We start from the raw sequence: 21,970 nt of genomic DNA, 5'->3' as shown, positions 1-21,970 counted from the left end.
GCAATGAGATAATGACCAGGTAATCTGTTTTAGTGATGTTGTTTGAGGGATAAATGTTGGCCAGGACACCGGGGAGAACTCCCCTGCTCATCTTCGAATAGTGTTGTGCATTTATCTTGCATCTTTAACGTAGTAAAATGTCCCAAGACACTTCACATGAGTGTAATCAGACAAAAATTAACACTGAGCCAAAGATGGACATATTAGGACAGGTGATTAAATGCTTGGTCACCTGTCCCAAAGGAGAGGGAGGTAGAGGGGTTTATGGAGGGAATTCCAGAGCTTAGGGCCTAGGCAGCTGAAGGCACGGCCGCCAATGGTGGAGCGATTAAAATCAGGGATGTGTAAGAGGCCAGAATTAAAGGAACGCAGAGATCTCGGTGGGTTGTAGGGCTGGAGGAGGTCACAGAGATAGGGAGGGGCGAGGCCATGGAGGGATTTGAAAGCAAGGTTGAGAATTTTAAAATCGAGGCATTGCTGGACCTGGAGCCAATGTCGGTCAGCGAGCACAGGGGTGATGGGAGAATGGGACTTAGTGCAAGTTAGGATACGGGCAGCAGAGTTTTGGGGCCCATAGCAGTGAAGACAGGAGACCAAGGGAGGTGAAGAAGATGGTTGGACGAGGAGGCAATGCTATAATGCCCGCTTTTGGATTGATGTACATTAATAAAATAGAGACTGGAGGTCGGGTCTTGGTGTAACTCCTGTCTGTGTCAAACTCGATCCGATGTGTGTAGGTGAATTTTCTGCCCTGATGTGCTTAATTCGCTGGCACAGTTGGTTTAAATATTTTCAACTGCTTCTTGCAATTTCAGACTTGCAAGAAATGCAAAATGTGTAACAGGAACTGAGCCCAAAGAAAATCTCCGCCCACCGACTGGAGGCGAGAAATATCACATGGAGATTCAGGGAGAGAGACACACACTCCGGGGATCGAGAGAGAGAGACAGACAGACAGAGGGAGAGGGAGAAAGAGAGAGACAGACAGACAGAGGGAGAGGGAGAAAGAGAGAGACAGACAGAGGGAGAAAGAGAGAGACAGGCAGAGAAATAAGTAAAGGGAAAGAGAGACAGGCACTGGGGACAAACAGGCACAGGGAGAGAAAAACATAGAGACGGGAGAGAAAGAGCAGCAGGCACAGGAAAGAGAGAACGATATACTGAGAGGGTCAGAGACTGAGATAGATCGGGAAGAGAGAGTGAGAGAGCCGCTGCACGGGTCCGGACTCTACACTGGGACTTGTGTCTCTGTGGGAGTGGGGATTCGGGACGGGATGATGAAGAAGTGGAGGGGTTCCTGTTGTCTGGTTGTGCTGCTGGTGGCGGCGTTGGTCGCCGCCGGGATAGTGTTAATCCTGTTCTGGAGATCGCGGTGCCGAGGGGAGAATTTCTACACACACGCTGCAGTGGCGGCAGACTCGGAGACATGCTCGCACATCGGCAGGTAAGAGCTTCCGTGTACTGTGATGCACAGCAAGACTCCAGACTCCTGCTCACTATTACACAGCAGGACTCCAGACTCCTGCTCACTATTACACAGCAAGACTCCAGACTCCTGCTCACTATTACACAACAGGACTCCAGACTCCTGCTCACTATTACACAGCAGGACTCCAGACTCCTGCTCACTATTACACAGCAGGACTCCAGACTCCTGCTCACTATTACACAGCAGGACTCCAGACTCCTGCTCACTATTACACAACAGGACTCCAGACTCCTGCTCACTATTACACAACAGGACTCCAGACTCCTGCTCACTATTACACAACAGGACTCCAGACTCCTGCTCACTATTACACAACAGGACTCCAGACTCCTGCTCACTATTACACAGCAAGACTCCAGACTCCTGCTCACTATTACACAACAGAACTCCAGACTCCTGCTCACTATTACACAACAGGACTCCAGACTCCTGCTCACTATTACACAGCAGGACTCCAGACTCTTGCTCACTATTACACAGCAGGACTCCAGACCTCTACTCACTAATACACAGCAAGACTCCAGACTCCTGCTCACTATTACACAGCAAGACTCCAGACTCCTGCTCACTATTACACAACAGGACTCCAGACTCCTCACTATTACACAGCAGGACTCCAGACTCCTGCTCACTAATACACAGCAAGACTCCAGACTCCTGCTCACTAATACACAGCAAGACTCCAGACTCCTGCTCACTAATACACAGCAGGACTCCAGACTCCTGCTCACTATTACACAACAGGACTCCAGACTCCTGCTCACTATTACACAGCAAGACTCCAGACTCCTGCTCACTATTACACAGCGGGACTCCAGACTCCTGCTCACTAATGCACAGCAAGACTCCAGACTCCTGCTCACTAATACACAGCAAGACTCCAGACTCCTGCTCACTATTACACAGCAGGACTCCAGACCTCTACTCACTAATACAGAGCAAGAATCCAGACTCATGCTCATTAATACACAGCAGGACTCCAGACTCCTGCTCACTATTACACAGCAAGATTCCAGACTCCTGCTCACTAATACACTGCAGGACTCCAGATTTCTACTCACTAATACACAGCAGGACTCCAGACCTGTTCTCACTAATACACAGCAGGACTCCATACCCCTGCTTACACTCACTGGAACCTGACAAAAACTTTAGAAAACTTCAGAAAGTTCTAAAAAAAACTTGCATTTATGTAACGCCTTTCCCGACCTTGGGCTGTTCCAAAGTGCTTTACAGCCAATTAAGTACTTTTTCAGTAAGTTCCTATACTTGTGTTTTCATATATTATTCCCCGGGGGCAGTTCCTGAGGTCCCCACACATGTTGAGCAGGTCCTTGGCACTGCCAGTTGATGTGGTTCTCATTGGCTGTTAGGGGTGGGTTTGGATGGCAAGGGTGGGTATGGATGGCGAGGGGTGGGTTTGGGTGGTGAGGGGGTGGGTTTAGGTGTTGGGGGGGTTGGTTTGGGTGGTGAGGAGTGGGTTTGGGTGTTGGGGGGCTAGGTTTGTGTGTTAGGGGGTGGGTTTGGTGGTGATGGATGGGTTTGGGTGGGTTTGGATGGCAAGGGGGTGGGTTTAGGTGTTGGGGGTTTGGGTGTTGGGGGGGTGGGTTTGGGTGGCGATGGATCGGTTTGGGTGGCGAGGGCGTGGTTTTAGGTGTTGGGGGTTTGGGTGGCGAGGGATCGGTTTGGGTGGCCAGGGGGTGAGTTTAGGTGTTGGGGTTTGGGTGGCAATGGATGGGTTTGGGTGGCGAGAGGGGGGCTTAGGTGTTGAGGGGTGGGTTTGGATGGTGTGGGGTGGATTTGGGTGTTGGGGAGTGGGTTTGGATGGCGAGGGGTGGGTTTGGGTGTTGGGGAGTGGGTTTGGGTGGCGAGGGATCGGTTTGGGTGGCGAGAGGGTGGGTTTATTTTTATTCGTTCATGGGATGTGGGCGTCGCTGGCGAGGCCGGCATTTATTGCCCATCCCTAATTGCCCTTGAGAAGGTGGTGGTGAGCTGCCTTCTTGAACCGCTGCAGTCCGTGTGGTGAAGATTCTCCTACAGTGCTGTTAGGAAGGGAGTTCCAGGATTTTGACCCAGCGACGATGAAGGAACGGCGATATATTTCCAAGTCGGAATGGTGTGTGACTTGGAGGGGAACGTGCAGGTGGTGTTGTTCCCTTGTCCTTCTAGGTGGTAGAGGTCGCGGGTTTGGGAGGTGCTGTCGAAGAAGCCTTGGCGAGTTGCTGCAGTGCATCCTGTGGATGGTGCACACTGCAGCCACAGTGCGCCGGTGGTGAAGGGAGTGAATGTTTAGCGTGGTGGATGAGGTGCCAATCAAGCGGGCTGCTTTATCCTGGATGGTGTCGAGCCTCTTGAGTGTTGTTGGAGCTGCACTCATCCAGGCAAGTGGAGAGTATTCCATCACACTCCTGACTTGTGCCTTGTAGATGGTGGAAAGGCTTTGGGGAGTCAGGAGGTGAGTCACTCACAGCAGAATACCCAGCCTCTGACCTGCTATTGTAGCCACGGTATTTATATGGTTGGTCCAGTTAAGTTTCTGGTCAATGGTGACCCCCATTGGGTGGCGAGGGGTGGGTTTGGATGTGGATCTGGAAAGGAGTCAGTGAAAGGGCTTGCAGAATAATTAATTTGAGCATTTATAATGATAATGTAATAGATGTAACCAGAAAATGGCAGAAATACTCAGCAGGTCAGGCAACATCAGTGGAGAGAGGGGGAAAAAATGAGTGTTTCAGGTATAACCCTTCATTTTGATGAAAGGTCATCGACCTGAAATGTTACTCTGTTTCTCTCTCCACAGATGCTGCCTGACCTCCTGAGTGTTTCCAGCATTTTTTGTCTTTGTTTCGTATTTCCAGTATCTGCAGTATTTTGTTTTGATCAATATAATCAGTGTGTCGGTTCCTGCTAACCTCTGCATTTGCAGTAAGGAAAGATTTGGCCTAGTGCAGCGTCCCGTGACAAACACTGTGATAATCCTACACAAACCCTGTGTAGCTTGGCTTGTTACCCGAGTCTCAGACTTTTACACAAAATGTCCCAGAGGTAGGGAAAAGTCTGAGTGATGACAAATGACCTGCCCTAACACCTAGGGATTATATTACATTGTTCCTCTCAGTGTGATGTCTTTGCATGTCTTTCCACTGAATGCTGCGTCTATCAGTATCAAGTGAAGACAATCAGCCAGGAGAAATTATCAATAAATCTAAATAATGTCACCTTTCCATTTCATCATTTTTTCCTTCCAACTTTCTCTTTCCCGCCTAAAGAAAGAACTTGCAAATCCTTAAGATATCCCCAAGCACTTCACAGCCAGGTGCAGTTACAGTTGTGATATAGGGAAACGAGGCAGACAGTTTGCACACAGCAAGGTCCCACAAATAACAATGAGATAACCAACCACATAGTCGTCTTTTTGACGTATATTAATGACCTGGACTTGGGTATACAGGGTATAATTTCAAAGCTTGCAGATGACACAAAACTTGGAAATGTAGTAAACAATGTGGAGGATAGTAACAGACTTCAGGAGGACATAGACAGACTGGTGAAATGGGCAGACACATGGCAGATGAAATTTAACGCAGAGAAGTGTGAAGTGATCCATTTTGGTAGGAAGAATGAGGAGAGGCAAAATAAACTAAAGGGTACAATTTTAAAGGGGGTGCAGGAACAGAGAGACCTGGGGGTGTATGTTCACAAATCTTTGAAGGTATCAGGACAAGTTGAGAAGGTTGTTAAAAAAGCACATGGAATCCTGGGCTTTAGAGGCATGGAGTGCAAAAGCAAGGAAGTTATGCTAAACCTTCATAAAATACTGGTTAGACCTCAGCTGGAGTATTGTGTTCAATTCTGGGCACCGCACTTTAGGAAAGATGTCAAGGCCTTAGAGAGGGTGCAGAGGAGATTTACTAGAATGGTACCAGGGATGAGGGACTTCAGTTATGTGGAGAGACTGGAGAAGCTGGGATTGTTCTCCTTAGAGCAGCAAAGGTTAAGGGGAGATTTGATAGAGGTGTTTAAAATCATGAACGGTTTTGATAAGAGTAAATAAGGAGAAACTGTTTCCAGTGGCAGAAGGGTCAATAACCAGAGGACACAGATTTAAGGTGATTGGGAAAAGAACCAGAGGCGACATGAGGAAACATTATTTTATGCAGCGAGTTATAATGATCTAGAACGCACTGCCTGAAAGGGTGGTGGAAGCAGATTCAATAATAACTTTCAAAAGGGAATTGGATAAATACTTGAAGGGAAAAGATTTACAGGGCTATGGGGAAAGGAGTAATTGGATAGCTCGTTCAAAGAGCCAGCATAGGCACAAGGGCTTTCTCCTGTGACAACTACTATGATAATCTGTTATTGGTGCAATCAAGAGATAAATATTGGCCAGGACATCAGGAGAACTCCCTTGCTCCTCTTTGAAATAGTGCCATGGAATCTTTTACATCAACCTGAGAGAGCAGACAGGGCCTTGGTTTAACATCTCATCCAAAAGACAGCACCTCCAACAGTGCTGCACTCCCTCAATACTGCACTGGAGTGTCAGCCTAGATTTAATGCTCAAGTCTCTGGAGTGGGGCTTGAACCCATGACCTCTTAACTCAGACAGCGAGAGTGCTGCCCACTGAGCAACAACTGACACCTGGTCATATTTATTGATTTCAATGAACAAGAATATCGGGCGGGGAGTATAACAGGCCCAAGATGAATTCCAACCGAAAATGTTTATAAGAAGAACAACAAAAACTTGCATTTATATAGCGCCTTTAAAGTAGCAAATTGTCCCACGGTGCTTCACAGGAGCGATTATCAGACAAAATTTGACATTGAGCCACTTATGGAGATATTAGGACAGTGGTCAAAGAGGTAGGTTTTAAGGAGCATCTTAAAGGAGGAGAGAGGCAGAGAGGTTTCGGGAGGGAATTCCAGGACTCGGGGACTAGGCAGCTGAAGGCACGGCCGCCAATGGTGGGATGAAGAAAATTCAATTTGCATTTATAACTCTAGTGAAAGCGACTTTACAATTACAGTTCGAGAACACTTGGTTGCCAACGAGGATTGAAGGAGTAAAAACAGAAAATGCTGGAGAAGCTCAGCAAGTGAGGCAGCATCTGTGGAGAAAGAAACAGAAACAGAGTTAAAGTTTCAGGTCGATGACCTTTCGTCAGAACTGGAAGATGTGAAAAGAGTTAAAGTTTTTGAGCAAGTACAGAGCCAGGGAAAGGGGGGAGGGAAGAACAAAAGGGAAGGTCTGTGATAGGGTGGAGGGCACGAGTGATGAAATAACAAAAGGGATGATGGTGCAGGGCAAGGAGGGTGGGAATGGGACAGGTTAAGAAACAAAAGATTGATTAGTAGCAGCTGTAAATGGCAGCATCAGAACCATTACCAGCACCTGCTGGTAATCGGAGCAGTGGTTCTGATCTGAAGTTATTGAAATCAGTGATGAGTCTGGAAGGTTGTAAAGTGCCTAATCAAAAGATGAGGTGTTGTTCCTCGAGCTTCATTAGAACAGTGTAAGAGGCCGAGGACAGAGAGGTCAGAGTGGGAGTGGGACGGGGAATTAAAATGACAAGCGACCGGCAGGTCAGGGTCACACTTGCGGACTGGGCGGAGGGTGTTCAGTAAAGTGATCACCCAATCTGTGTTTGGTCTCCCCAGTGTAGAGGAGACTGCATCGTGAGCAGTGGATTCAGTATAGTAAATTGAAAGAAGTACAAGTAAATTGCTCTTTTACCTGGAAGGAGTGATTGGGGCCCTGGACGGTGGGAAGGGAGGAGGTGAAAGGGCAGGTGAAAAACTTTAACTCTATGAACATCTTCCAGTTCTGACGAAGGGTCATCGACCTGAAACATTAACTCTGTTTCTTTCTCCACAGATACTGCCTGACTTGCTGAGTATTTCCAGCATTTTCTGGTTTTATTTCAGATTTCCAACCTCTGCAGTATTTTGCTTTTGAGGATTGAAGGAGAGTGGTGCCAATCTTGGTGCGGGGGAGGGGATAAAAACTATCCAGGGGGTGAATTCTATTTCCATGCCTGTTATCTGTCACTCCTGGAGGGTCGGGCCAGCTGTGGTGTTGCCACCGAGATCATGCGAACCTACTGACTGGAACCAACATAAAGGATAGAGTAGGGATGTTGGCTGATCAATGCAGTGCTCCGAATACTTGAAGCATAGCTGTCAGGAGGTTTCGAAAATAAATTAAAAGCAATTGCAGGGAGAAACCTGCAGTTTGCGCCTGGTGCTGTTGTCAGAGCCAGCTACACAGACCAGGTGTAGGTCTGTCTGTTAATAAGCTCCATGGTGTCCTCGCAGTCTGCTGCTGCCTCGGAGTGAGCACTGGAGGTGACTCACTCGATAAATACAAGAGAAATTAACCACTTTCAAACTTCACAACAAAACAATGACTCATTAAGCAAACAAGCACTGTGCTTTCCACAAAACCGTGCTCACTTGGCAAGAATTTTCTGTTTCCCAATTTCATTCATACGTTAAATTGTAAATGACGACATCTTAAAGGGGTTCGCTAATAATCATTCACCAGCTGAGTGAGTGTGAGTGGGTGTGTAAGTGTGTATGTGAGTGTATGTGTGTGTGCGTCTGTGAGTGGGTGTATGTGAGTGCGTGGGTCAATAAGTGTGTGTGAGTGTGAGTGGATGTGTGTGTGGGTCTATAAGTGTGTGGGTGGGTGTGTGTGGGTCTGTAAGTGTGAGTGGATGTGTGTAAGTGTGTGTGAGTGGGTGTGTGAGTGTGAGTGGGGGTGTGTGTGGGTCTGTTAGTGTGAGTGTGTGTGTGTGTGTTAAACAGTGAGTGGAGAAGTTAAATGCTGAAATGCGTAAACAAGGCAAAGAAGCAGTCAGTCATTCTGTCCCTACAGGTTATCTCCCTCCTTATCTCTGACAGGGACTGACCTTAGGTGGGGACCAGTTTCTCTCATCCTGCAGTACTTCAGCCAACTCGTCATTCCTCATATTCTGGCCATTTGACCATGGGGGGCAGCACAGCTAAGTACAACCTTGTTCTCATCCAACATGCACACACCTGCACTCCTAGCCACTGGTTCGCAATCAGGAGCAGGAACCTCATCTGTTTTCTTTCCCCCTAACCCAGGGACGGTGAAGCTAACTGCACATAGGAACATAGGAACAGGAGTAGGCCATTCAGCCCCTCGTGCCAGCTCCGCCATTTGATAAGATCATGGCTGATCTGTGATCTAACTCCATATACCTGCCTTTGGCCCATATCCCTTAATACCTTTGGTTGCCAAAAAGCTATCTAGCTCAGATTTAAATTTAGCAATTGAGCTAGTATCAATTGACGTTTGCGGAAGAGAGTTCCAAACTTCTACCACCCTTTGTGTGTAGAAATGTTTTCTAATCTCACTCCTGAAAGGTCTGGCTCTAATTTTTAGACTGTGCCCCCTACTCCTAAAATCCCCAACCAGCGGAAATAGTTTCTCTCTATCCACCCTATCTGTTCCCCTTAATATCTTATAAACTTTGATCAGATCACCCCTTAACCTTCGAAACTCCAGAGAATACAACCCCAATTTGTGTAATCGCTCCTCGTAACTTAACCCTTGAAGTCCGGGTATCATTCTAGTAAACCTACGCTGCACTCCCTCCAAGGCCAATATGTCCTTCCGAAGGTGCGGTGCCCAGAACTGCTCACAGTACTCCAGGTGCGGTCTAACCAGGGTTTTGTATAGCTGCAGCATAACTTCTGCCCCCTTGTACTCTAGTCCTCTGGATATAAAGGCCAGCATTCCATTAGCCTTCTTGATTATTTTCTGCACCTGTTCATGACACTTCAATGATCGATGTACCTGAACCCCTCAGTCCCTTTGGACATCCACAGTTTTTAACTTTTTACCATTTAGAAAGTACCCTGTTCTATCCTTTTTTGATCCAAAGTGGATGACCTCACATTTGTTTACATTGAATTCCATTTGCCACAGTTTTACCCATTCACCTAATCAATCAATATCACTTTGTAATTTTATGTTTCCATCTACACTGCTTACAATGCCACCAATCTTTGTGTCATTGACAAACTTAGATATGAGACTTTCTATGCCTTCATCGAAGTCGTTAATAAATATTGTGAATAATTCAGGCCCCAAGACAGATCTCTGTGGGACTCCACTAGTCACATCCTGCCAATGTGAATACCTACCCATTATCCCTACTCTCTGTCGCCTTTCGCTCAGCCAACTTCCTAACCAAGTCCGTACTTTTCCCTCGATTCCATGGGCTTCTATCTTAGCTAACAGTCTCTTATGTGGGACCTTATCAAATGCCTTCTGGAAGTCCATATAAATAACATCCATTGACATTCCCCTGTCCACTACTTTAGTCACCTCTTCAAAAAATTCAATCAGGTTTGTCAGGCACGACCTACCTTTCACAAATCCATGCTGGCTCTCTCTGATTAACTGAAAATTCTCGAGGTGTTCAGTCACCCTATCCTTAATTATAGACTCCAGCATTTTACCCACAACAGATGTTAGGCTAACTGGTCTATAATTCCCTGGTTTCCCTCTCTCTCCTTTCTTAAAAAGCGGAGTGACATGTGCAATTTTCCAATCCAGAGGGACAGTTCCTGAATCTAGAGAACTTTGAAAGATTATAGTTAGGGCATCTGCAATGTGCTCACCTACTTCCTTTAAAACCCTGGGATGGAAACCATCTGGTCCTGGGGATATGTCACTCTTTAGTGCTATTATTTTCTTCATTACTGTTGCTTTACTTATGTTAATTTTATCGAGTCCCTGTCCCCGATTCAATATAAGTTTTCTTGGGATTTCCGGCATGCTATCCTCTTTTTCTACTGTAAATACTGACGCAAAGTAATCGTTCAACATGTCCGCCATTTCCCCATTGTCAATGACAATATCCCCACTTTCAGTTTTTAAGGGGCCAACACTGCTCCTGACCACCCTCTTTTTCCTAATGTAACTATAAAAGTTCTTTGTATTGGTTTTGATATCCCTTGCAAGTTTCTTTTCATACTCTCTTTTTGTAGCCCTTACTATCTGTTTTGTGACCCTTTGTTGATCTTTGTATCTTTCCCATTCGCCAGGATCTGTGCCATTTTTTGCCTTTTTGTATGCCCTTTCCTTATGTCTTATACTGTCCCTTACCTCTTTAGTTGTCCATGGCTGTTTTTTTTGGCAAGTAGAGTTCTTGCCCCTTAGGGGTATAAACCGATTCTGTATCACGTTAAATGTTTCTTTAAACATTTCCCACTGATCATCAGTCGTTTTATCCATTAACAGATTTGCCCAGTTTACTGTGGACAGTCTCTGTCTCATCCCATTGAAGTCGGCCTTGCCCAAGTCTAGAATCTTCGCAGCTGATTCACTTTTTTCCCTTTCAAACACTACATTGAACTCGATCATGTTATGATCACTATTGGATAGATGTTCGCGCACAGTTAAGTCGTTAACTAAATCTGGTTCATTGCTGTAGCACACCCTCCTCAGACTTACACTGGGAACTGAACCTGGGACTTTTAGTGGTGGGCATTACTTAGTTACTCACTGCCTTAACTTATTGATGGAGTGTGCGAAAGTAGCCAATTAAAGGGGCATTGTTACTCGTATTGTTGAACAGAGCTTTTCAATCCACAGGGTAACATTAACTGCAACATAAAAAGAAAGATTGTATTTCTACAGTGCCTTTCATGACCTCGGGACATCCCAAACTGCTTCACAGCCAATAAAACACTTGTTTTTTGAAGTGAAGTCACTGTTGTAATGTAGGAAACGCGGCAGCCAATAACAAACAATAATGTGATAAATGACCAGATCAACTGTTTGAGTGATAAATATTGGCCAGGACACCAGGGAGAACTCCCCTGCTCTTCTTCAAGATAGTGCCATAGGATCTTTTATGTCCATCTGCGAGGGCAGATGGGGCCTCAGTTTAACATCTCATCCAAAAGGCCCCGCAAGTTTTGAGGCCAATGAGTGTCAGCAGACTATTGGATCCTGGAGGCATCACCCAACATCTGGTAGAAGGTACTGGAGCGATACGAGGAGCAGGAACTTAGCTTGTTTCCCCTTTCCTTGCCCAAGGGTGCTGAGGTCGAGGCCATTTGCCTATCGCCAAAGCAATGGAGGTTGGGCCTGGAACTTTGCTGGTTCGAATGGATCAGTACCACACCCACTTAGACAACTGGGCATCTCTGTGACAAAAAACTTCCACCTCAGATACCAGAGGTGGAAGGGGAGTGTGCAAGGCCCAGTCCTGGATAGAATGTATTTTTGAACATCTAATCAAATAATCATTTCTGTAACTGGATTCATTCCAAAGAATTTGGTCTGTCTCATTTTGTTTTGCAATCACTAGTACTGGGACTGGCCTTCAGAATGGCCTCTTTTCTGCATTTCGAAAATTTCAGATGACATTTAGTACTTGGCGATACACAGATGTTTGTGTGATAGTGCCTGATGTCATCACATTAAGAGGTATTAGAGACTTTCTATCCACCCAGACAAAAGTTGTTCAGGTACTGATGAACTGCCAGTTGACAGAAAGTTTTGTTCCACAGCTTTGACCCATGGTCTGTGAAGAGTTTTATTTATTCATTCCTGGGATGTGGGCATCGCTGGCAAGGCCAACATTGTCATTCCTAATTGCCCTTGAGAAGGTGGTGGTGAGCCGCCCTCTTGAACCGCTGCAGTCCGTGTGGTGACGGTTCTCCCACAGTGCTGTTAGGAAGGGAGTTCCAGGATTTTGACCCAGCGACGATGAAGGAACGGTGATATTTTTCCAAGTCGGGATGGTGTGTACTCAGAGGGGAACGTGCAGGTGGTGTTGTTCCCATGTGCCTGCTGCCCTTGTCCTTCTAGGTGGTAGAGGTCGCGGGTTTGGGAGGTGCTGTTGAAGAAGCCTTGGAGAGTTGCTGAAGTGCATCCTGTGGATGGTACACACTGCAGCCACAGTACACCAATCTCCAATTGATTTCAGTGTTCTTGGACTGGAGATGAAAAAGCTCATCGCAGGTTCCTGCTCCTGATCACCGTGCAATGATCTCCCACTGGAACAGGGCATGTTTGGATATTCAGTGAGAATAGGATCAGGCTCAGTTCTGATGCTGTGCTCAGTCACATGGGCAGCTGATAGAGAGGGAAAGTGGGGTGGAGGGGTCTAAACCCATTACGTTGGGTCTCCAAATATTTATTTATTTATTCCAGTGGCGTCGGCCGTGGCTTAGTGAGTATCACTCTCGCCTCTGAGTCAGAAGGTTGTGTGGTTCAAATCCCACTCTGGGGATTTTGAGCACAGAATCTAGGCTGACACTTCAGTGCAGTACTGAGGGAGTGCTGCACTGTTGGAGGTGCTGTCTTTCAGATGAGATGTTAAACTGAAGCCCTTGACTGCCCTTTCAAGTGGAAGTAAAAGATCCCATGGCACTATTTGAAGAGCAGAGAAGTTCTCCCCAGTGTCCTGGCCAATATTTATCCCTTGGCCAACATCACTAAAAGAGATTATCTGGTCATTTATTGCATTGCTGTTTGTGGGATCTTGCTGTGCGCAAATTCACCGCTGTCTTTCACTACATTATGACAGTGACTACACTTCAAAAGTACTTTGTTGGCTGTAAAGTGCTTTGGGATGTCCTGAGGGTGTGAAGGGCATTATATAAATCCAAGACTTTCTTTCTTTGTGGAGTTTTGAATCACATTTTATTGCCCTATTTTGTAAACTTACTAAGTGAGTGCATTGCCCTCCTAAAGCAGTTTGCCTGGTGACAATGTAAACAGAAAGAGCTCTTTGAATTATACTGTATCTTTTGCCAGTTTTACAACAATCACAATACAAAGTGTTTAAACTGGAGTATCCCCAAACGAGATGGGAATGAGACGACAATGAGATTAGCAGCTCTTTCCTTAGATCACCCCAGGGTTTGTTTCTTTGCATTATTTGCACACAATTAACAATAGCTGGTCACAAGCCTTGCAAAAACAATCTTATCTTGTCAACAGAGACCCTTCCTTCCCATCTGATAGCCTCCCTCTTGGCCCTCGGTGATTAACAACCTGAATGCTGACAGACGCAGGAGGAAATGGCTAATTATCTTCACAGGTTAATGAGCGAGCTGCATCCCTGATAGGAATCTGAAAACGGAATTCTTCCACAGGACAAAGCCTAATGATATCACAGGAGATTGACTGGCAGATCTGTCAATTGGTTCATTCATTAAAAGGGACATTATCTTCATAAAACATCTGCCCTGAGGAGCTTTTTTAAAATTTACAATACAAATTGCGTTAAAGGTATCACTAGGGCAACTGTGCATGACTATGTTACAGCGCATGGCTCTTCCAGATAAAAGAAAGAAAGATTTGCATTTATATAGCATCTTTCATGACCTCAGGACGTCCCAAAGTGCTTTACAGCCAATGAAGTACTTTTGAACTGTAGTCACTGTTGTAATGTAGGAAATGTGGCAGCCATTTTGTACACAGCAAGATCCCACAAACAGCAATGTGATAATGACCAGATAATCTGTTTTAGTGACGTTCTTTGTACAAATGCAAGTTGTTACTGTATCTTTCACCAAGATGGCACTCCCTTTAAGAATACAATGCATTTCTTTATTTTCTGTCTCCAGTTTTCTCCTCTCCTCTCCCGAAGGCCTGGCTCCTGCCCGGGATATGGCTCCACGGTGCAAGCCTTACTCTGGTACCCTCAACCAAGAGGCCATTCATTCATCATGAATTGTGGGGAGGGGGCACCGCTGCCAAATCCGATCCTGTTCTCGCCCCCCACCCTCCCAGCCGCGGGTACTAGGTAGAGATTAGGAGGCCAGTTCTAGAAACACTGAGGCCAACTGAAGAATTCCGAATGCCATCACAGCACTGTCTGCCCTCTCAGGTGGACGTGAAAGATCCCACGACATTATTGAAGAAGAGCAGGGAGTTCTCCCCGGTGTCCTGACTAATATTTATCCCTCAACCAACATCACTAAAACAGATTATCTGGACATTATCACATTGGTGTTTGTGGGATCTTGCTGTGCTCAAATTGGCTGCTGCATTTCCTACATTACAACAGTGACTGCACTTCGAAAGTACTTCATTGGCTGTAATGTGTTTTAGGACGTCCTGAGGTCATGTGAAGATTCAGGGCTAGAATCAATAACCCTGCTGAGCATTAAAGGCACTTTCAGCAGTTTTTCATTCAGCGGTGACTGATGGAGTGGCTCCCTAAACTTTGAACCCACTGGTTTAACTGCAAAAAAGGGGAAAAGTAGGTTGCTGAGTTCTGAAAATGACCCCAGCCCAAACAAGGCCCAGTCAGTCATCTGCTGTCTACAGAGTAGAATAATTCCAGCAAGGCCTTACATCTAAAGAGTCACACATAGAAGGACAAGGGCAACATGGGAACACCACCACCTGCACGTTCCCCTCCAAGTCACACTCCATCCCGACTTGGAAATATATCGCCGTTCCTTCATCGTCGCTGGGTCAAAATCCTGGAACTCCCTTCCTAACAGCACTGTGGGAGAACCATCACCACACGGACTGCAGCGGTTCAAGAGGGCGGCTCACCACCACCTTCTCAAGGGTAATTAGGGATGGGCAATAAATGCCGGCCTCGCCAGCGATGCCCACATCCTGAGAATGAATTTTTAAAATGATAATGTTAAGGAACCAGACTGACCTTAGCTGAGGGGCTTCATGCTGTGTGTGTAGCCAAGGCCACAGGCAGGCTCCCTGTAATCTGGTTTCCTGTAAATCCATCGTTCATCCCACTTACACTGTTACTTTGGACAGGCTATTGTGTAATACTGAGCTGCGTAATGTTAGTTAGATACAGAAACAGTAGACTGGAGTATAAACACAGGCTGCTCAGCCCCACTCTCAGATCCTGCTAGGTTATGTTTATTCAGCTGCCCTCAATCGGTGAATGTTCCGTAGATCTTTATCCCTAATCAGACCTCTCTTATCGACAGGACTGGGCGGGAGCTGGAATGTGTAAAATAGCGGTGATTCACCAATATCAACGCTATCCCATGAGTGTCCTGATCTAACTAGAGAGGGTTTCATTCACTCTTTGTCTGCTATTTTAACACTAGTCATTATCGCAGTTCCAGGGAGTGATCAGGAATTTGACGGGAGCAAGAACATGTCAGTCAATGCACTGAATAAGCAACGGGAATTACTTAAAACAAGCTGTGCCAGTGCTGGACTAATTTCAGACCCGACGGAGAGGAAAAGGTAGTTGGCTAGTCACCATAACTGGGCTCTCATAAAGCTTCACCCTCACCATCATACCCTCCCCATCAGCTCCCACAACTATGTGCCAGATTCCATTTGGCTCAATGGGTAGCACACTTGCCTCTGAGTCAGACTGATCGTGGGTTCAGAGTCCACTCCAGAGACATGAGTATATAATCTTGACTGATACTCTAGTGCATTACTGAGGGAGTGCTACACTGTTGGAGGTACCGACTTTCGGATGAGATATTAAACTGCGGCCCTGTCTACCCTCTCAGGTGGATATAAAAGATTCCATAGCACTGCTCAAAGAAGAGCAGGGGAGTTCTCCCTGATGTCCTGGCTAATATTCATCCCTCAACCACCATCACTAAAACATCTGATCATTATCACATTGCTGTTTGTGGGATCTTGCTGTGCGCAAATTGGCTGCTGTGTTTCCTACACAGACAGTGTAGCAGCGAGTACACTTGAAAAGTACTTCATTCGTTGTAAAGTGCTTATGGCATCCCGAGGTCACGATAGGTGCTATATAAATGTAAGTTTGTCCTTTCGTTCTTTCTCTAGTATCCGGGGACCCGGAATTTCCTCAGCACTGGATTTGTCATTGGAACTGTGGTGCAATGGGAGGCTGTCTGCTTCACCCAGGACCTGCCCAATTTCAGTTGGACTCCCGGAAGTGCTGCCACCTTTGTTGTGGAGCCCACCTCGCTATGGGATGAGGTACAAAGTACCTGCAGGACACTGAGAGCAGAGTGACCTTTCCTCCCAAAAACAGAAGGGTCGTAGCCAAAAGCTCTTTGATGACTTCCAGTTCCAGGGGGGATTTAAAATGTAAAGGACCACCCTCTGGACCGTAGCCGTGCTGTGGGCCCGTGAGATGCTGGTGTCGGTGGAGCCCAGCATTGCTACGGTGGTCACCACATTAAGTGTGACGTACGTCACTACTCCATTATGGCCTTCTCTGAATACGCCTGCCCACACTTTACGTTGTCACTTCGAGTGGTAAATCTGATAAGTGCTGGTGACCATTGGACGAGATGGGCCACAGTCAAACACAAATGTAATGGGGTCGACTTTCCACTTATCATCCGGGCGTAATGAAAATCGGGCGGGTTCTACAACGGTCAGGCAATCCGTTCCAGCCAATTACAGCTGTAGGTCTTTTGTTTTAATTCTCTTTACTCTTTGGGGTAAGCGGAGGTAAGAATCAACCAAGGTTTATTACTTGTATAACTATTAGTTTTATTAATATTAAAATACAACAGTTTTACAACTGTTCGAAGTAAAACTCGAAACTCAGAGTGGTCAAAGCTTTCTTGTTCTTGTCTATTGGACTGGAAAGTATTACTACTGCTACCAAGGATTGTTAATCCTCTTCAGTGATATTCCACATGGTTCAGATACAAGTGTGTTCGTGACAGGTTTATTACAGACCCAAGAGCAATGTTCTAATACAGTTATATCAAACGACAAGCATTTGTACAACCTGGATTTCCCACGGACTTCAAGGTGATCAAGCTCAGCCTCCGTAGGGCTGTGGACCTCCAACCGTCCCGAGAGCTTAACTTTGGGGTCGCCCAGTTTTTATACTATTCGGCTGCTATGTTCTGCACATCTCCAGTTTTTGCTGCTTTAGTAGTCTTTCAATGATCCAACCATGGCTAACTAGAGAAGTTAAGGACAGTATTAGATTAAAAGAAGAGGCTTACAATGTTGCCAAAAAGAGTAGAAGGCCTGAGGATTGGGAGGGTTTTAGAAATCAGCAAAAGGTGACCAAGAAAGAGGGAGAAAATTGAATATGAGAGTAAACTAGCAAGAAATATAAAAACACGTCAAATGCAAGAGCACGATGGGCCAAATGGACTCCTTCTGTGCTGTAAAATTGTACAACTCATGATGTCAAGGATTGGTCCACCAAGCTGTCAATCAAAGTTACCACCTTGATTGAAGTGCCACCCCTTGGTGTGGAACCTTGTAGGATCTGTAAACCTGCTTAGCTAAATCCTCAACTGGGCCCAATGAGTGAAAACCATTCTACCATAATGGTAAGAGAAGCCCAGCCCTAGCCTTAATATCCTTCATTGTCTCAAAGCTAATATAGCACGCAGAAATAAACATCCAGATATCTATTGGGGGCTGTTCCTTCTTGGGCCCTAACCAGGAACCATCTGTATTTTGGGGCATTAACCCTTTCTAAGCTGAATCTGATCATATATCAATAACATAGAATGGTTACAGCACAGAAAGAGGCCATTCGACCCGTCGAGTCCGTGCCGGCCCTCTGCAAGAGCAATCCAACTAGTCCCACTCCCCCGCCCTATCCCCGTAGCCCTGCAAATTTTTTCCTTTCAAGTACTTATCCAATTCCCTTTTGAAAGCCATGATTGAATCTGCCTCCACCACCCCCTCGGGCAGTGCATTCCAGATCCTAACCACTCGCTGTATAAAAAAGTTTTTCCTCATGTCACTTTTGGTTCTTTTGCCAATCACCTTAAATCTATGTCCTCTGGTTCTTGACCCTTCCGCCAATGGGAACAGTTTCTCTCTATCTACTCTATGCAGACCGTTCATGATTGTGAATACCTCCATCAAATCTCACAACCTTCTCTGCTGTAAGGAGAACAACCCCAGTTTCTCGAGTCTATGCACATAACTGCAGCCCCTCATCCCTGGAACCATTCTAGTAAATCTTTTCTGCACCGTCTCTAAGGCCTTCACATCCTTCCTAAAGTGCGGTGCCCAGAACTGCACACAATACTCCAGTTGTGGCCAAACCAGTATTTAATAAAGGTTCAACATGACTTCCTTGCTTTTATACTCTATGCCTCTATTTATAAAGCCCAGGATCCCGTATGTTTTTTTAACCACTTTCTCAACCTGCCCTGCTACCTTCAATGATTTGTGCACATATACCCCCAGATCACTCTGTTCCTGTACCCCCGTTAGAATTGTGCCCTCTAGTTTATATTGCCTCTCCTCGTTATTCCTACCGAAATGTATCACTTCACACTTTTCTGTATTGAATTTCATCCACCCATTCCACCAGCCTGTCTATATCCTCTTGAAGTCTTTCACTATCCTCCTCACTGTTTACTACACTTGCAAGTTTTGTGTCATCTGCAAATTTTGAAATTGTACCCTGTACACCCAAGTCCAAGTCATTAATATATATCAAGAAAAGCAGTGGTCCCAGCACCGACCCCTGGGGAACACCACTGTACACCTCCCTCCAGTCTGGAAAACAGCCATTCACCACGACTCTCTGTTTCCTGTCACTTAGCCAATTTCATATCCATGCTGCCACTGCCCCTTTTATTCCATGGGCTTCAACTTTGATGATAAGCCTATTATGTGACACTTTATCCGATGCCTTTTGAAAGTCCATATACACCACATCAACCGCATTGCCCTCATCGACCCTCTCTGTGACGTCATCAAAAAACTCAATCAAGTTGGTTAAACACGATTTGCCTTTAACAAATCCGTGCTGGCTTTCCTTTATTAATCCACACTTGTCCAAGTGATGGTTAATTTTGTCCCAGAATATCATTTCTAAAAGTTTCCCCACCACTGAGGTTAAACTGACTGGCCTGTAGTTGCTGGGTTTATCCTTACACACTTTTTTGAACAAGGATGTAACATTTGCAATTCTCCAGTCCTCTGGCACCACCCCTGTATCTACGGATGTTTGGAAGATTATGGCCAGTACCTCCGCAATTTCCACCCTTACTTCCCTCAGCAACCTAGGATGCATCCCAACTGGACCGGGTGACTTATCTACTTTAAGTACAGCCAGCCTTTCTAGTACCTCCTCTTTATCAATTTTTAGCCCAACCTGCATCTCAACTATATCTTCAATTTCTGTGATATACATAACATAACATAAATTAACTAAAAATTTCTTCCAGGCCATGTAGTTAGAAGTTCTGAACTATTAAAACTGTCCTCAATCTACACACCAGCAGGCATCACTGGACAGTAACAGTTGGCACACTGACTGATTTTACCCCCCTCCCTAGTCCTTGAAACTAATTGTAGAGTTCCCAGCCCTTCTACAGCTGAGATCAGTAGATTCAAGGTTTGAACTAAGGATTTGCTGGTTTGATATGGCTGAGGTCCCCACTAGGCAGTGCACTTTTCCAGTGAGCTATTGGGTCAGCTGAAAGTGCAATACTCCATTGGGTGGTAATTTCAAATCACAGTGGGACTCAATGCTAAACTGCCCAAAGTTTTTTTTGATGCTTTTTGATTTGCCATCACCTATACCGCATCCCTGACATTGGTCCCAGTGTGTACATTAGTCCCGGGGTATATATTAGACCCAGTGTGTACATTAGTCCCGGGGTATATATTAGACCCAGTGTGTACATTAGTCCCGGGGTATATATTAGACCCAGTGTGTACATTAGTCCCGGGGTATATATTAGACCCAGTGTGTACATTAGTCCCAGGTATACTTTGGTCCCAGTGTATACATTAGTCCCGGGGTATATATTAGACCCAGTGTGTACATTAGTCCCGGAGTATATATTAGACCCAGTGTGTACATTAGTCCCGGAGTATATATTAGACCCAGTGTATACATTAGTCCCAGGTATATATTAGACCCAGTGTGTACATTAGTCCCGGGGTATATATTAGACCCAGTGTGTACATTAGTCCCGGAGTATATATTAGACCCAGTGTGTACATTAGTCCCGGAGTATATATTAGACCCAGTGTATACATTAGTCCCGGGGTATATATTAGACCCAGTGTGTACATTAATCCCGGGGTATATATTAGACCCAGTGTGTACATTAGTCCCGGGGTATATATTAGACCCAGTGTGTACATTAGTCCCAGGGTATATATTAGACCCAGTGTGTACATTAATCCCGGGGTATATATTAGACCCAGTGTGTACATTAATCCCGGGGTATATATTAGACCCAGTGTGTACATTAGTCCCGGGGTATATATTAGACCCAGTGTGTACATTAGTCCCGGGGTATATATTAGACCCAGTGTGTACATTAATCCCGGGGTATATATTAGACCCAGTGTGTACATTAGTCCCGGGGTATATATTAGACCCAGTGTGTACATTAGTCCCAGGGTATATATTAGACCCAGTGTGTACATTAGTCCCGGGGTATATATTAGACCCAGTGTGTACATTGCTCCCAGGGTATATATTAGACCCAGTGTGTACATTAATCCCGGGGTATATATTAGACCCAGTGTGTACATTAGTCCCGGGGTATATATTAGACCCAGTGTATACATTAATCCCGGAGTATATATTAGACCCAGTGTGTACATTAGTCCCGGGTATATATTAGACCCAGTGTGTACATTAGTCCCGGGTATATATTAGACCCAGTGTGTACATTAGTCCCGGAGTATATATTAGACCCAGTGTGTACATTAGTCCCGGGTATATATTGGACCCAGTGTGTACATTAGTCCCGGGTATATATTAGACCCAGTGTGTACATTAGTCCCGGAGTATATATTAGACCCAGTGTATACATTAGTCCCAGGTATATATTAGACCCAGTGTGTACATTAGTCCCGGAGTATATATTAGACGCAGTGTGTACATTAGTCCCGGGGTATAAATTAGACCCAGTGTGTACATTAGTCCCGGGGTATATATTAGACCCAGTGTGTACATTAGTCCCGGGGTATATATTAGACCCAGTGTGTACATTAGTCCCGGGGTATATATTAGACCCAGTGTGTACATTAGTCCCGGGGTATATATTAGACCCAGTGTATACATTAGTCCCGGGTATATATTAGACCCAGTGTGTACATTAGTCCCGGAGTATATATTAGACCCAGTGTGTACATTAGTCCCGGAGTATATATTAGACCCAGTGTATACATTAGTCCCGGGGTATATATTAGACCCAGTGTGTACATTAGTCCCGGGGTATATATTAGACCCAGTGTGTACATTAGTCCCGGGGTATATATTAGACCCAGTGTATACATTAGTCCCAGGTATATATTAGACCCAGTGTGTACATTAGTCCCGGGGTATATATTAGACCCAGTGTGTACATTAGTCCCGGGGTATATATTAGACCCAGTGTGTACATTAGTCCCGGGGTATATATTAGACCCAGTGTATACATTAGTCCCAGGTATATATTAGACCCAGTGTGTACATTAGTCCCGGAGTATATATTAGACCCAGTGTGTACATTAGTCCCGGAGTATATATTAGACCCAGTGTATACATTAGTCCCGGG

At 45.4% G+C, this 21,970-nt stretch overlaps 1 protein-coding gene across 1 annotated transcript in view; it reads left to right on the top strand.

The window, feature by feature from the left end:
- The first annotated feature begins 912 nt into the window (after positions 1-912).
- Positions 913-21,970, top strand: part of LOC137341936 (glutathione hydrolase 5 proenzyme-like) — a 133,564-nt gene continuing 112,506 nt past the window's right edge. The window contains exon 1 of the mRNA XM_068005454.1: positions 913-1,444. Within this exon, the coding sequence (XP_067861555.1) occupies positions 1,275-1,444 (170 nt within the window). The 5' untranslated portion in view covers positions 913-1,274. The remainder of the gene's footprint in view (positions 1,445-21,970) is intronic.

The sequence above is a fragment of the Heptranchias perlo genome, chromosome 25 (genome assembly GCF_035084215.1).
Source record: "Heptranchias perlo isolate sHepPer1 chromosome 25, sHepPer1.hap1, whole genome shotgun sequence".
Taxonomy (NCBI): Eukaryota; Metazoa; Chordata; class Chondrichthyes; order Hexanchiformes; family Hexanchidae; genus Heptranchias; species Heptranchias perlo.
The sequence above is the reverse complement of the archived record's forward strand: the minus strand, read 5'-3'. Positions and strand labels throughout refer to the sequence as shown.